This window comes from Ovis aries, chromosome 1 (assembly GCF_016772045.2).
Source record: "Ovis aries strain OAR_USU_Benz2616 breed Rambouillet chromosome 1, ARS-UI_Ramb_v3.0, whole genome shotgun sequence".
Taxonomy (NCBI): domain Eukaryota; kingdom Metazoa; phylum Chordata; class Mammalia; order Artiodactyla; family Bovidae; genus Ovis; species Ovis aries.
The window spans coordinates 232,489,499-232,506,998 of NC_056054.1; the positions used below are offsets into that span (position 1 = coordinate 232,489,499).

The window sequence follows — 17,500 nt, forward strand, 5'->3', positions numbered from 1 at the left end:
AAAAAAGAGCAGAGGAAGAATAAATGAAGTAAAATAAAAACTTTCTTCTTCCTAATTGAGCTAATAGATAACTTCATTCAAAATAATAGCAACAATGATATAATTATGTATGCTTATATAGAGACATATTATTCATGCTTACTTTTAAGTGAAATGAAGACAGCAATGTACAAGAGATGCAAGGGAAAAAATCATGTTTATTTTGCTATGATAAGGTACACTACCTGTGAAATGGTACAGTGTTATTTGAAAGTGAATTTGGGTTAGTTGCAAATGTATACTGTAAAATCATGGGCAACTTTTTCTTAGAAAATGTAAAAAAAGAGATATAACTGACATGCAAAGGAAGAGAAAATCAGACCATATAAAATGATCAATTAAAAGCACAAAGGGTAGAAAAAGACAAAAATAATATGAACAAAGAACAAGGACAATAAATAGAAAACAACAGATCTGATGGATATTAATCCAACACTATCAACAATCCCTTTAAACTCCAATAGTCTAAATGTACCAATTAAAAGACAGACTGTCACAGTGGATCAAGAAAGAAAACATAATTTATATATATTGTCTACAAGAAACCCACTTTAAATATAAAAACCCAGATCAAAAGTAAATGGACAGAGAAAGATATGTCACGATAATACTAATTAAAAGATAGCATGAGAGACCTTCCTGGTGGTCCAGTGGTTAAGAATTCACCTGCCAATGAAGAGGACATTGGTTCAATCCTTCATTTGGGAAGATTCCATATACCAATGGGCAAATAAGCCTGTGCGCCACAACTAACGAACCCACACTCCAGAACCTGTGAGCTGCAACCCCTGAGCCCAAGTGTCCTAGAGCCCATGTTCTCTGCAATGAGAAGCTCATTCACCACAACGAAGCCCCAGCATGGCCAAGAATAAATAAAAAGATAACACGAGTGGATGCATCAGTGTCAGAGTAGACTTCAGCCAAGAAAAGTTACCAGGATTAACTTCTCATATAAATGCTTTCCTCTTTGCAATCATCCTGTGTTTTTTCAGTCTTCAACTTTTTTGAGGCTTTTCATGGCTAGATCCAATGATCTCTCTTGGTAAATGTCATATTGCACTTGAAAACATGTGAGTTATTTTCAAATGTCTTTTGATACTGATTTCTAACACAATTCCACAGTGGTAAGAGAACAGACTCTATATGATTTCAATACCTTAAGACCACAAAATTTTTGAACCTTGTTTTATTCCCTGGATATGTTCCAGTGTCTCCTACTTTACAGTCTATGGGAACTTGGAATAGAATTTATATCTGTTGTGTAAAAATTGTATAAATCTTAATTATGCTGAATTGGTTCATGGTGCTTTTCAGGTCTACTATATCCTTTTACTTCTCTGTATATTCACTCTTAATTTTTGAGACTTTTGATACTGCAACTAAAAATTTTAATTTATCTACTTAAAAAATATTTGTATGGTAGAACTATATATAACTTCATTCTATATTTTTCCAAGTCTCTTATAAATGTGTTATCGTATTTTCATAATTTAAAAAGAAAAAAAAGAGAAAAAAGAAAATTTATCAGGGATAAAGAGGGGCATACATATAATGATAAAGGAATCCATTCCTAAAAAAGACATAATAATCCTTCATATATAAGCACCTAGCAGGAAAGCATCAAAATACGTAAGGAAAAAACAGATATAATTGTAAGGAGAAATACATGAATCCACTACTGCAATTAGATATTTCAAAATCCCTCTGTCAGAAATAAGAGTCAATTACTATAATCCATCATATCAATAGGCTAAGGAAGAAAAATTATATGATCATATCAATAAATGCAGAAAAAGTATATGAAATATATCCGAATACTCAATCATGATAATAACTCTCAGGAGACTAGGATCAGAGGGGGACTTCAAGTTGACAAAGAGTATTTTCTGAAAACCTACAACTAACATCATACTTAACCATGAGAAACTCAAAACTTTTCCACTAAGATCAGGAACAAAGCAAGGGTGTTCCCTCTATCCACTGCTTTTCAACATCATAACAGAAGTCCCAGTTAATGCAATAGGACAAGAAAAGGAAATAAAAGACATACAGATTGGGGGGAAATGGAAATAAAATGCTCTTTGTTCACAGATGACATGAGTGTCTATGTATAAAATTTTAAAAAATCAACCAAAAAATTCCTAGAACTAATAAGTGAGTACAATAGAGATGCCAGACAGAAGGTTAATACACAAAAGTTCATAGCTTTACCATATATGGCAATGAACAAGTGGAATTTAAATTATAAATACAATTAACATTAACACTCCCAAATGAAATATTTTGGTATAAATCTAACAAAATATGTCCAAGATGTATATGAGAAGCCAATCACTCCTGAGTGTTTATTCATCTACCACTCTGCTCCTTACAGTCTCCTTTCCTGATTACTACAACTTATTTCTAGCTGGTCTCTGCTCCTACATGTAACAGTCTCTTTACTCCTCTGTAGCCAGGGTAATCCTGAAATTAGATCATGTCTCTCCTTTGTTCAAATCTTCACTCACTATAAGTAAAGCCAACATTTTCACAATGGCCTCAAAGGTCCTGGGATTCTAGCTCCCAACAGCCTCTCTACCTTATCTTCTACCACACGCCCCCATGCTTACCCAGCTCTACCCATGTGGTTTCCTTGCTGTTCCTTAAACAAGGTCCCATCCCAGTAATTCTGTACTGCTATGTACTCTTTCCCCAAATATCCAAAAGGGCTTAGCACCTACTTCCTCCATGTCTAGTATCATCTAATAGGAACACCATCTCTGAATATCCTATCTAAAAGATTAACAGTCCAAATCACACATTCTAAAACACTTTCATCTTTTTATTTTTTCAATGCATTCGAACACTGTCAAGCACTGACTTTTTCTGTATTGTCTGGTTACTGTCTGTCCCACCCCTCCCCCAGCCCCAGCCTCACTAACTAGAACATTAAACAGAGGTATTGTTCATTTTGTTCACTGGCACCTAGAACTGTGCCTGGGACATGTCAGTACTCAAATATTTGTTGAATGAATAAAAATATATAATCTCATCGACCACTGTTGATCTTGTATAAGAAATAGAAACCTGTCAAAAAAGCAAACTATTCTTAATAATTCCTATGCCAATACAATAATCCATTAAGTAACTGCAGGTAGAATACTCAATTCAATTTATCCTTGACAAATTTTTTTTCCCCAACATTTTAGGTGTAACATAACAAAGAACAACTTTATGATAACTCCACTTTTTCTCTTTTACATATATCCAAGATTACTGGTGATTATTTACAATTATTCAAGTAAGCAAGTAAAAAAAATGATGAACTGCCAGAAAATCAACTCCTCTTCAAGAAAAATAGAACAAAAGATTGTTTAGAGCATGAACTGGCAAACTTCCTACAAAGGGCTGGATGTTATAAACTAAGCTTGGTGAGAGGTATGCATACAGTCCCTGTCATTTATTATAACCCTTAAATAATATAAAAAGCATTCTTAGTTCCTGAACATACAAAAAACAGTCTGTAGGCTGGATTTGACCACAGGTTACCCTGGTTCAGAGCAATATTCTGAATGCTTAGTCTGATGTTTTATAGACATCCAAGATACATGCCTTATCTATACCTAAAAGAGACATTTTTTAAAAGGGCAACTATGAATACAGCATGCTAGAGAGGTAAATGGTTCTCAAAATTTTCCCGAGTTATAATATATTTATGTTTGAAAAGCATAGTAGAGTGAACAATTTTAAACGTATTTCAGAGCAAACTAGTGACTTCTAGATAATCCTTCTAATATTAAATATCCTTCATGAATTAACAACTGACCTTATGACACAGTATCTTTAAAAAAAATTAAACATCAAAAACAGTATCACATACAGAAACATATGTTTATAAACTTTTCAGATAAACTTTTAAAAAGAAAATGTGCAAAAGTTTTAGAAGTTTTACCAGCTACAATGTTCCCAGAACGTGCCACAACCTTGAATCCATCAGCTACTTTGTCTACACTATCTCCATGGGTAAGTAAAACAATTTCTTCTTTCTGAAGACCCCTAAGTAAATAAAAAATAAAACAATATACAAATAGCTTTATTAGACACGATTAATGGAGTCTTTTGCTTTATTTTTTTCTAGCTTTATTGAGATATAATGACATGTAACACTGTAAGTTTAAGGTGTACAATGTAATAATTTGATACACCTATATACTGCGAAATGATTACCACTAACTCAGTTAACACATCTACCACCTCACAGAATTACCATTTTTTGTGTGAGGTAAGAACATTTAGGTTCTATTCTCTTAGCAACTTTCAAATATACAATACAGTGTTGTTAACTGTAGTCATCACGCTTTACATTAGATTCCTAGAACTTAATTCATCTTATAACTGGTAGTTTTTTGCTTTAAAAATTACTAGCTTCTATGCGTAAATCAAGAAAACAGAGAAAGCAGGTAACAGCACAACACTGCTAGACTTTAATTTACTCTATTCATTATAAAGCCAATAACAATAATAAATACCAGGAAAAGGCAATCCATAAAAACTGAAACTAAATATAAAGCTGGTGGTATAACCACACACACAGTTTCAAGAGGCTATCATGGTTTCAAAATTATATCTCTACTGGAATTAATCTTAAGAACAGAAGTAATTAATGGCATGGTTTAAAACAGATGTAAGTAATATTTATCAAATCAACTGTGTGGACTTTCTTTGGACCTTGATGTAAACGAACCAATTTTATAAAAAGATATTTGTTACATTATGAAAAAATTTGAACAAGGACTTTGTATTAAATAATATTAAGAAACAAAAATTAAGACTAAGGCAAGAAGATTAAAAAATAAAGCAAGAAGATTAAGTACATTAAAACCAAAAGGCTGTTTTGGGGTTGTTGTTACTGTCATCACTGTCCACTGTTATTTAGGATTAGTGTAGGCTGTAATTGAGTACCAGGATTTTAGAACTGTCAAGACAGAAAAACTTCAAATCTTAACCAGATCTTTACATTTAAAGTCTCTTGTAGTATCACATTCTAACCAGCAAGATTCCTGAAGTCATTCTCAAGAATCTGTCACTTGAGATTCAGATGAATGTAAGCAACACCTCTCCATTATAAAGGAGAACAAGAAATGCATTTCAAAAATGTATTTTGGCAATGAGTAGGTTCAGTTCATAAAATTTTTTTCAGCAACTGCTGCTTTTTATTAATATCATTTTGAAAATGAGGATCTCTGAATACTGATATTCTTGCTCTTTCCAATATTAAAGAAAAGCCAGCCACAGCCAGTTTTGTGTAAAAACTGGGATAGCTCCATTTTAGACAAAAGGTCTTAACTTGGATTTTAAAACTGATTTGTCCAATTTGGAGAACACTATCCATTAAGAATTTAGGTACAACTCTATGGAGGATGTAAGAATATATGTTAATAAAACAAATCTATAAAGATAATTAGCACAGTTACAAGAAATGATAATAAAAACTACCCATGCAAATTAACTGACACCAGCCTACGTTTTATAGATTTAATGCAGTTAGGGATAAATGTGATTTTTAAAGAAAAATGAAGTCTATTTCAAAAGAAAGTGAGTAACTATCAACTGTTCACCTAAGTGGGTTATACCCAAAACATGGGAAAACCCAAAGAAAGAAAGCAAGTGACTAAAATTTAAGTTTTCTGGTCTTTCAGGAAGCTGAATGAAAACTCACCTGGTTTTTTGTAAAGCAGAAGATAAATGATTCTAGGAAGCTAATGAACAGCTCATTCACCAATCTTTAAATACATTAGAGTTAAATATACCTAAACTATTATCAACCAGCAATAAAATCAATTAATACATTCACTATATTAAAAAGACAGTACACGAAATACAGTTATGCTCAGTACAAACAGTGCAACACATATTTAGTAATAACGCCAGCAAATGGGTAGCTAGTTAAGCACCCAGAGAAAGAATATGGCAGAGGAAGATGTGTACAAATGCAGTCAGTTTAAAGCATTATCTGCCATATCTGTCATACTAACATTTATAATCATGCTCTGCTAAAAAGTGAAAAGGGAAAACTACAAATGTTGGCATCACCATCTGCAATCCCAAATAGGGGTTTAAATAGGGGTTTAAGACTGCGCAAGTGCTTTTCAATTCTGTCATTAAGTGCTTTTCTTATTCCTAATTAGCATCACCACTATCCTCTTATGTCTTGACACTCAATTGGAAAACAAATATGACAATACCTTTGGCCAATGCAGTGGCCTTAATTTCGTCCAAGAATTACAGAATCTCCGATTTTGAAGATAACATTCCCAGCTTTAAGTTACTCCTCTAACATTCTTATTGATATAAAAATATCTATCATACCTGAATAAGGAACATGTGTTATCCACACTAATACTGAAGACTCCATCTTCTCTAACACTTTTTTTGTGCACAGTACCTCCAAATACCTTATTCATCATCTGTTCCAAGAGAAAATAAATTGATGTTAATATAATTCAAAAGAAAATTACCCAATTTCTTACACTAAAAATTTATATTTCTTGTTCTTAGGATAGCTGTTATGTTTGTGCCTCCAAAATAAAGGAAGTTTGCTAACTGTAAATTACTTGTTGTTATTATATATAATTATCTAGTTCTTAAAAGGAATAGTTACATTACATTAGGAATTTGATCTGATGTTAGTTTTTATTAAACACTGGCAAATTTTCCATTTAGCATACTGTAATTCATCTGTTAAAAATAAGGATTTCTTTTTAAAAGATAAGGATTTCTTTAATATCTGAGTTTAATTTTTAAAGCATTTAAAAACACTCTTTGAACTCAGAAAGTACCTAGTTGATATTAAAACTAGCAGCTATAAATTCCTCCAAACTGTTTAATCTTTGGCCCCAAAGGAACAGTCAGTCTACAGAAGGCTGTGCTGTGGAGATGGGATAAGCAATATAATCTGGTCTTTAATTTGTTCAAATCCCATTCACCTACAGACTTTTATTTTAACTAGTCTCTCCAGTCTGACCCTTCTGTGTCAATCTTCATCATTTACATACGCCTAAACTCTTCTAACACAAAACAGATACACATAGGATTTTTAGGAACATTAAATCTGCATTGATAAAATCAATACAACCCATCTTCATATGTCTGCTCCACAACAGGTGTCACATCTGCCACAATAATACACGATGTAGGTGTACCCAGCACCCAACAGAAAAACAGGCAGAGGGCTAAATATGTGTTCATTCTTGGAATGCACAATGGCATATTCTTCAAATATGCATCAGCAAATGCTGCCCTCTACATTCTCCTGTTAGACATTCACTATAAAACTTCCTGCAGTAAAGGTTTGCAGGAAGTCCAGCAGTTAAATAAAAAACAAAAAAAAACACCTCCTAAACCGTTTAACCCAGTACTTCCTAAAGTAAAGACTCATACGTAAAACACTTTCGGCAGCATCTTAACAAACACATAGTTTAAGAAACACTGCCACAGTCTAATCAGTCCCCTTGCCTCTAGTCGTGCCCACCTTCCAGAGATCTATGAATGTCAGCTGCTGCTGCTACTGCTAAGTCGCTTCAGTCGTGTCTGACTCTGTGCGACCCCATAGACAGCAGCCCACCAGGCTCCCCCCTCCCTGGGATTCTCCAGGCAAGAACACTGGAGTGGATTCCCATTTCCTTCTCCAATGCATGAAAGTGAAAAGTGAAAAGTGAAAGTGAAGTCACTCAGTCGTGTCCGACCCTCAGCGACCCCATGGACTGCAGCCTTCCAGGCTCCTCCATCCATGGGATTTTCCAGGCAAGAGTACTGGAGTGGGATGCCATTGCCTTCTCCGAAAAAATATAAATATGACTGTGTTAGTCCATGATTAAATTCTTAATGGATATTATCTATATTTGGGTTAGCATATTTTTCCTGTAAAGGACCAGAGAGTAAGTATTTTAGTTTTTGTAGGCCCTACTGTTTCTGAAGCAACTATTCAATTCTTGTCGTTGAAGCACAGAAGGAACCACAGATATTTAAAGGAATGGATATGATGGTGTTCCAATAAACTTTATTTATGGACACTGAAATTTGAATTTCATTTCATTTTCACATGTCACAGCATACAATTCTTTTTTAAAAATGTTTTTCAACTCCAACCATAAAAATCACTTTAAATCATAAGAACCATTCTTAGCTTGCTGGTCATACAAAAAACAGGCGGTGGCCAGCTTTGGCAACAGGCTGTAATTTGCTGACCCCCCTTGTCTACAGGATAAAGTCCAAGTCCCGTATACTGAACAAAGACTTTTCAATGCACTGCCTCTATCTAACTCCACTTCTCATATTTCCCATTATTCTCTACTCAAGCCATTCAAGCTAGTGTGATTAGCAATGTAGAATTAGCATGTTCTCTCCCCATCATGTCTTCAGGTCTGGTCACAGTACCAGTGGCCTAGCTAAGTATGTAGCCCAGAACAGTCATTCAATTTGCTGAACGAAAAAACGAATGTTTTCCTCTATATACCAAATGAACCTTGTGTGCCTCTGCCTCCTCTAAATTTCCAGTTCTTAATCAAAAGACAGCTGAGTGATCAAGCTAACCAAAGCTGCTGGAACACAACACAATTTAAAACTCCACAAAGTCTAAATTAAAGGTTTTTATAAAACCAAAGGCTTGCAGCAAAATTTAGAGCTATCTCACCTGTTCAGAAGGCTTTCATGTTTATTCTTGACTTCTGACTTATGTATGCATGTATGCTAGGTACAAGTGAAAATACAAGGAACTGAAGGATCAGCTAAGTGTCTGTGTGTGGCAGAGTGGGGAGGGAATAACTTTATGTAAAGCAGAACACTCTACTTGGTTAAAATTTTGTTTTAATATTCTATATTAACTTAAGGAAATGGCTTTCGCTTTGGATTCGTGATAACCTTGAGGTCCTAAATGCCTCAAACAACAAAAGCCCTGTAGGTCTAGCAGGTTTACCACTGCAATTGGGTCAGCTCCCCTTTTATCTATCTTGTATGTCAAGATTTCAAAATAAATCTTAGATTTGGGAGGGGGAAATGAAAGGAAATTCTCCCAACAAAAAATTTAACAAAGTCTGTGTGAGAGTATATACAGAAACCAAATGCTTGTAATAAAGATGTTTCTTTAAAAAAATGAAACTATAGTGAAGAGAGAAGTCAGAATCTAGAAGGTATATGCAATATACATAACTGGCAAAAGTTTAGCATCTAGCATATATAAAAACAATTTTAAAAATTCAACCAAAATGTGCAAAAATCATGACTAATCTTTTACAGCAAACCAGACACTAATGACTAATGGCAAATAAATCCATGAATCTTAAAATAAGGAAAATGACCATTACGACTACACCATGTCATTTAACACCTCTTCGGCTAGGCAAATTGAAAAAAAAATCTAACCTTGTCAAGGCCTGCAGGGATATAGAGCAAAAGGAATTTTTACATACTGCTGTGGGAAGGTATACTGGGGGCAAATAGTTCTTAGTGAAGTTGAGACTCAGCATTTCAACTAATGGTTAGCTTAGAGAAAATTTTGTGTATGTACAATACCAAAATCAAAAAATATTCATGGCAGCATCTGTAATTGCAAAAACTTGGGAAAAGAACAGCAACGCTAATAGTCCAATGTATCACTATTTGTGATATACTTGAATGTATCACTACATTCAAACAATAATTTCAGTAGTGAAAATAACTTAAAATTAGTGACTTTCAAAACCAAAAATGAAACTACACAAAGCATAATTTCACTTACATGAAGATCAATAAACAAAACTAGATAATATATTATCTAGAAATACAATGTGTATAAATCTATAAAGAAAAGAAAGGGAGTGAATAACAATTCAGTGAAAGTGTTACTTACCTCTTGCTGGAAGATAGAACAGTGTGGATTGGAAAAAAGTACAAAGAGAGTTTCAAAAGTTTTACTAGTATTATATTTCTTATGCTGAGTGACGGATAAATCATAATAGAAATAAACACTGTAAGGAGCAGGACAAACTTTTTTCTTCCAAAGCAAAGAATTACCAGGAAGCAATCAGTTAAGACTCAAGAGTTAAGGGGAAAAGATAGTACATAATATTTCAGACTACCATGGAGGGGGCAAAGGTATACACTAGAGGGAGGCCTTCGGTGCTAACATTACCCAATCAGGAGTCTCTAGGAAATGTTAGTCCTTTGCAAACTGCACATTAGCTTTGAGGCATTATTTATATCAGCATTTCATAGAAAGATAATTTCTGCCCAAAGGAACAAGATCATTCTATTCCATTATCCTCCTATGAAAGCAGTAGGCAACTTTTTTATGCATTTAACATAAACAGACCTGGCTCTGGCTACCATAAGATCCATCCTGAATGACAGAAAATGTGGCCTTACAATTATAAGGGGGTACTGGCAAAATGGACAAGTGGCCACAATCATTTTATATTAAAGGAGCATATTTCACACCTATTTCACTCAAGTTCAGTTCAGTTCAGTACAGTCACTCAGTCGAGTCTGACTCTTTGTGACCCCATGAATCGCAACACACCAGGCGTCCCTGTCCATCACCAACTCCCGGAGTTCACTCAGACTCACGTCCATCGAGTCGGTGATGCCATCCAGCCATCTCATCCTCTGTCATCCCCTTTTCCTCCTGCCCCCAATCCCTCCCAGCATCAGAGTCTTTTCCAATGAGTCAACTCTTTGCATGAGGTGGCCGAAGTACTGGAGTTTCAGCTTTAGCATCATTCCTTCCAAAGAAATCCCAAGGTTGATCTCCTTCAGAATGGACTGGCTGGATCTCCTTGCAGTCCAAAGGACTCTCAGGAAGTCTTCTCCAACACCACAGTTCAAAAGCATCAATTCTTCGGTGCTCAGCTTTCTTCACAGTCCAACTCTCACATCCATACATGACCACTGGAAAAACCATAGCTTTGACTAGACGGACATTTGTTGGCAAAGTAAGGAGTAAGCATCTTTTAATTTCATGGCTGCAGTCACCATCTGCAGTGATTTGGGAGCCCAAGAAAATAAAGTCTGACACTGTTTCCACTGTTTCTCTATCTATTTGCCATGAAGTAATGGGACCAGATGCCATGATTTTCGTTTTCTGAATGTTGAGCTTTAAGCCAACTTTTTCACTCTCCTCTTTCACTTTCATCAAGAGGCTTTTTAGTTCCTCTTCACTTTCTGCCATAAGGGTGATGTCATCTGCATATCTGAGGTGATTGATATTTCTCCTAGCAATCTTGATTCTAGCTTGTGCTTCTTCCAGCCCAGTGTTTCTCATGATGTACTCTGCATATAAGTTAAATAAGCAGGGTGACAGTATACAGCCTTGACGTACTCTTCCTATTTGGAACCAGTCTGTTGTTCCACGTCCAGTTCTAACTGTTGCTTCCTGACCTGCATATTTAAGTGAGTCCTAAAAAAATATCCTGTGAGACTCTTCTTTATGTTATAATGGAAAATATAATGGAAAATCATAACAATTAGAAAGAAACAAAATCAACTAAAGCTGTTTTGCAGACCAGCAATTTCTAATATTCTGCCCTGCAATAAGAATAGAAATAAAAATATTCACATTCTTACATGAACACTGATTTATATTTCCTTCCTTTACTGAAAGCTCCAGAGATAGCTAGAAGAAAATATATTGGTCTGTTCACTTTCTAACTTTTGAACAGATTCCCTCTGAGCATTATTCATATCAGTACAGAGGTTTCAACCAGACTGTTTAAAAAAAGATACTGTGCTGTTTTGCTCACTTTCTAAAATGAGGAGGACACAAAAATGGCACCAGCAGCCGTGTCCTCGCGGCAGAAGGAGCGTCACAAATGGCCACCACAAGCATCCACGTCCCTAGGGTGAGCTCCAGTCGCCTTCTGCCCCTGCAGGAGACTCTGTAAGATCAGTCGATGAGTCTGCCCAGTCTCCTTTCAAATTACTGCATCTGCCCTAGGTCTTGGAGCATGGAAGATTTTGTGGGTGCCGTTTAAGAAAGGAATCGCTATTTCCCACAACCCTTTGTCTCTCCCAAAAGTAAGTCTCACTGGCCTTCAAAGCCAAATGTTCTGGGGGCTCATTTTCCTGGCACAGGATGCCTGTGCCCAAGAGAGAAGGTGAGCTCAGGGTTTTCCTATTCCACTATCTTGGCCACTCCCTTACATACACTTAATTTACATTACACTGAAGACACTTGGCAAACACCATTTTAATCAAATAATCTAAAGGAACACCACCTATCACAGTATTAATTGACATATGGCAACCCGCTCCAGTGTTCTTGCCTCGAGAATCCCAGGGACAAGGGAGCCTGGTGGCCTGCCATCTACGGGGCCGCACAGAGTTGGACACAACTGAAGCAACTTAGCAGCAGCAGCAGCCTTCTAGTGAGATGCTGCGAAGAGCACAGCATTTGCTGTTGTTTAGTTGCAAAGGCATATATGACACTTTTGCAACCCCATGCCAGGCCCCTCTGTCCATGGGATTTCCCAGGCAAGAATACTGGAGTGGGTTGCCACTTCCTTCCCAAGGGGATCTTCCCAGCCCAGGGATCGAAGCCGGGGTCTCCTGCATTGCAGGGGATTCTTTCCCACTGAGCCACCAGGGAAGCGCGAGCACAGCATTACTCCTGTGCTACTCCTGCCGAAAACACATAACCTGAATCTAACAAAGAGGAAACGTCAAACAAACCCAAACTGAAGACTATTCTACAAGGTAACTGGAATGTCCTTTTTTTTTTAATTGGCAAGGTCATGAAAGAGAAGGAAAGACTGAGGAATGATTCTAAACTAAAGGAATGTAAAGAAACATGACAACTAAATACACAACACGTGGTCTAGATTAAATTCATGATTTTAAGAGACACTGATGAGCCTGTGAAATGTTAACAGAGTCTGTGGATCAGACGTGAACACCAAGTCAATGTTAACTTCCTGATTTTGATAACCATACTGTGGTTATGTAAGACAGAATTCTAGTACTTAGGATACAACAAGTAACAGAACATCATGTTTGCAAATTACTCTCAAAATGGTTAAAAATGTTATAATTAGGGAATTGAGTAAATGTATAAAGGAGCTCTCTCTGAACTACTACTTCAACTTTTATGTATATTTAAATGCCTACCTTTTTTTTTTTATAATGGACAAGGTTTTGTTGTAAGCAGTAATACATATAGTTGCTCTTTTGAAAATCCTCACTCAAATCAGTTTTGCCATAGTAGTGTGGCAATTCATAAACACTTGTAATATGAACAAATTCTCTCATACAACTAAATATCCTAAATGCTCTAAAGACAGAAAACACTAAAACAGTAGGAGTCACAAGCAGAACAAAGTAACTTTTAAGGCAAATTCACAGATGTATGTACCTGCATGCCATAGCAAATTCCAAGAACAGGCTTGCCAATCGTGAATATTGCTGGATCAAACCAGGGAGCATCTTCTGCATACACAGAATTAGGCCCTCCAGAGATGATAATAGCACTGTGGATTTAAAGAAGACAGTAATGAAGAATCTCTGTTAATTTTTATACAAGGTCTATGCCCTCTCTTGCTTGTACCTCTGAGGGAAACTCAATACAGACTCAGATTTTGTTATGTTTTCAGTATGCCACAGCAGATCCAGATTTTATCACAGCTAATTAATAGTCTCCTACACAGCTTAATTCTTTTCTTTTTTGGACTGTGCGGCATTCGGGATCTTAGTTCCCCAATCAGAGATTGAATCCATGCTCCATCCCGCCTGCACTGGAAGTCTCAAGCACTGGACTGACCGGGAATCCCCTACACAGCTATTTTTACTCTATTTTATTGCAATATGGGAAAGCTAACCAATTCAACAGTCTCTTGTTAATAAGCACAAACTTCCCAAATATATAAAACCAATGTCTCCATCTATGAAGGTAAGCCTGAATTTGTTTTGTTTTCCTCATCAGTGGAGGACGTAAATGAGAATTCTCAAGGCAGAAGGTGAAAATACACGTCTTCTGAGAGGTTAAGGAGTAAAGCAGTTACACAGAAGGACAAGTAAAAGTATTATGAAGGTTCTGGATTATGTAGAGCAAAATACTCTACAATAAAGAATATCAGAAAATGTGAAGAATTACCTAATTTTGCCTGTTTAAAACCTGACCAATATTCCCAACAATTTCACCTGAGACCCAGAAGTAAGAGCTAACATGACCTGCCTCATATGCCCTGCTCTCAGAACCCAAGTCAGTATTCTATAAATTAGAATTTATAGAGCATTCTATGGGTTAACTTGGGAACAGACTATTTGTATAAAGGAAGCTGAAAAATGAGGCTGGCTTCTGATACAGGTAACTTTGGTCCTCCTCGTTCAATCAAAAAATTTTGGAACACTTTAATATTATGGTTTTTACATAAATATTCAGATGTTTATATTTTCTTTAGGAAAAAAATCTGCTAACACTGGACTTTCACTCTAACGTGGCTACGGATAACTGGAATCCCAGAAAGACGTGCACCTTCAGATTACTTGGGCTCTCCAGTTTGCCACACGAGCCCACTTGTCCAGTCCAGGCATGGCGCTGTTGCTTGGGCACTAAGTCCTGTCGGACTCTTCTGGGGCCTGGCCCGTGGACTGTAGCCAGCCAGGTTCCTCTGTCCGTGGGATTTCCCAGCCAAGAATACTGGGGTGGGTTGCCATTTCCTTCTCCAGAGGATCTTCCCAACCCAGGGATCAAATCCAAGTATCCTGCATTGGCAGGTGGATTCTTTACCACTGAGTCACTTTGGAAGTCCATATTTCTAAAGGAAAATGCATTCCAACCAAACTCTACTTACAAACAAATCTGGATTACGATCCACTTATAATTAGTGGCTGCCTGCTATGTAAAAACATAAACTAAAATGACAGACTTGTAATACATCCAATAAAATAATATAAATCATGAAAATTACTCAACTTAAAAAATATATATATAATAATCTGAGTGAGCACAAAAGCCCTACTCTTTGAACTTTATATTGGTAACATGAATCTTGGTATACATTATGTTTGTTAGCTTATCTCTTGCAAACAGACTGAAGACAATCTACTTACTCAAGATGATAAATGTGACATCCCTTTAAGATAACAATTTTAAAGGGGAATGGGCTATCCCTAAGGGTAGATATGCAACCTAGCTCCTTAAAAATGCAGAAGCTAAAACTCTGTAAAATATATTTAATAACCAAGATCTCTAGAATTTCAGTATGTTATATTTAGTTTTATAAATGATAACCACCATGGGACTGCCCAGCATCCCTCATTAATCTGCTATAACATTCTTAATACTATTAAAAAGAAAAAGCAATGGACTTAGTCAAGGATAAAACTCAAGCAGCATTTAAGCCAATTATGAAAATTCTTATCTCAATAAGCTTGAGAAGAGCTAATCACTCTTTCTGAGTTTTCTATTTCTACCCTGCTATTATTTTGAAACAACTTGCAATTATAAGGCCCAGTAAGTCTCAAGGCATTCCAGATACCAGCATATGTATCAAGCAGATCAAGCTTCTAAAAACAGGTAGGTTAAGATGTCTTTCAAGTCATAAACCTAAAATTTATTCTAGAAAAAGGGTGATCAAATGGCTATCTCAGCAGAAAGGATCATGGTAATGAAAGCAACAGTGCTATAGCTCCTGCTCTCCCACAGAGAGAAGCCACTGGTGTAAGCAGGACCTAGAAATTGTTTATGATCAGGTAATCAGATGACAAGAAAACAGTTAGACTTCATCATCAATATTGGTTACCCTATTCCACAACATTTGGTTTCAATTAGTTTGCTGGGAATTTTTGTCTGTTTGCTTTGGATCTGGGGAATGATGGAGCTTGGATTTGACAGAGAGCCATTCAGATTTCTTACAGTTTTAACTCCCTTAAAATTGGTTCTCACTGGCAAATCAAGACAGTTGAATAAGATAAACTCAGAGCGTTCCTTCTTACTATACAATTATCTACATCCTAAAACTAAAACAGAGTTAAATGTTTTCTGATTCACAATTCACTCCATTTCAAAAGTAAGAAACAAAGGATAATGTATACACATCTATAAAGTTTCTGAAAGGTAACCATTTGTCTAAAGGAAAAACATTATGCTTTTAAGAAAAATTAAACATACTGTATTTTGGAAGAAATACAGCACAAAATCTTGAAAGCTAATTAAGGATACAAACTGTAGTTGCTTGCTTCTGAATAACACTCAATAAAAAAGGAACATTGATTCCAAGAGAAAAGATACAGCATTAACCAAAAACAGCTGTTAAAGGACGAAGTTACATATAAATTGAATGTCACTCTGACTAGTTTTAATAGTACAAGTTATAGAATTAGCCCTTAAATTAGAAGTCTTCGTAATTTAAAAACTAGTCTCCTGGGATAGGAAGCAAAAGAGACGAACTGTACACAGCATTCTCTAATTTAGATACTCTAACCATTATATATATCCGTTTGATCAAGTAATCTGGGATGAATGAATGACCATAACAGCCAAATCTAAGTCTGATCCAGAGATCCTATACAACAGCAGTCCCCAACCTTTCTGGGACCAGGGAGTGGTTTCATGAAAGACAAGTTTTCCAGGGGTGGGGGTGGTGTCAGGATGATTCTCGCACATTACATTTTGTGCACTTTATTTCTAATCTAATGCCACCACTGATCTGACAGGTGCTGGACCTTGGCCCAGAGGTTGGGGACCTCTGCTATAAAACATAAAATATTCAAATGATAAATTCTTAAACTGTGCAAATAAAATTAATCTTTTCCTTTAATTTTAATTTCTTTTAATGTCAAAAGCCATGGAAAATGTCTTGTATTAAAACCAATCCATTTTATTTTCATTAAAAAATTAAGTGTCCAAGCAAATTAATAATAAAATATCCTGCAATCTAATCTCACCGGAATCCTTGCTCTTTTATGGCAAATGCTGGTGTTTCCAAGGGGAAGATCTCAGACTGCACGAACAGTTCCCTCACTCTTCGGTCTATGACTTTTCCGTACTGAGCACCCGCATCCAGAATGACAACGGCTCCTTCACTGTGCTGGTGGCCATCCTTAAGGTCTCCTCCGGCATTTTCCAGCTGCAAATATTAACACAAACATCTTCCTAACTATGAAAATCAGATTACTTTTAAGAACTACAGTCACTGTCAGCTCCAAAAACACTCAGAAACACAAACTGCCAACTTAGGATTTTGGATTGCTAATTCAAAACACTTCTTTTAAAAGAAAAACTTGTACACATATTCACACACAGGCATGAACAAAAGTTACCATCCACTGACTACATGAGACAGTCACTTCATGTTTCCTGCATCTTACACACTACGTAGTACTAAGGTAAGCATACGGTCCAGCGGTGCCAAAACACTGCACAGGTCTACGCGAGTCTGTTCCACTGGGATCATTACTAACAGAGCCTCCATCAGGCGTCAGACGTGTCCCAGTCTGGGTGGTGAGTTATATG

General features: G+C 36.2%; 1 protein-coding gene across 2 annotated transcripts in view; it reads right to left on the minus strand.

Moving 5' to 3' along the window:
• GMPS (guanine monophosphate synthase) overlaps positions 1–17,500 on the minus strand; it is a 78,490-nt gene that overhangs the window by 33,201 nt on the left and 27,789 nt on the right. For both annotated transcript variants that reach the window (XM_015092578.4, XM_060394377.1), the window contains exons 2-5: positions 16,933–17,114; positions 13,400–13,514; positions 6,388–6,485; positions 3,971–4,074 (exon numbers count right to left, since the gene is read on the minus strand). In XM_015092578.4, coding sequence (XP_014948064.1) covers positions 3,971–4,074; positions 6,388–6,485; positions 13,400–13,514; positions 16,933–17,114 — 499 coding nt within the window. The remainder of the gene's footprint in view (positions 1–3,970; positions 4,075–6,387; positions 6,486–13,399; positions 13,515–16,932; positions 17,115–17,500) is intronic.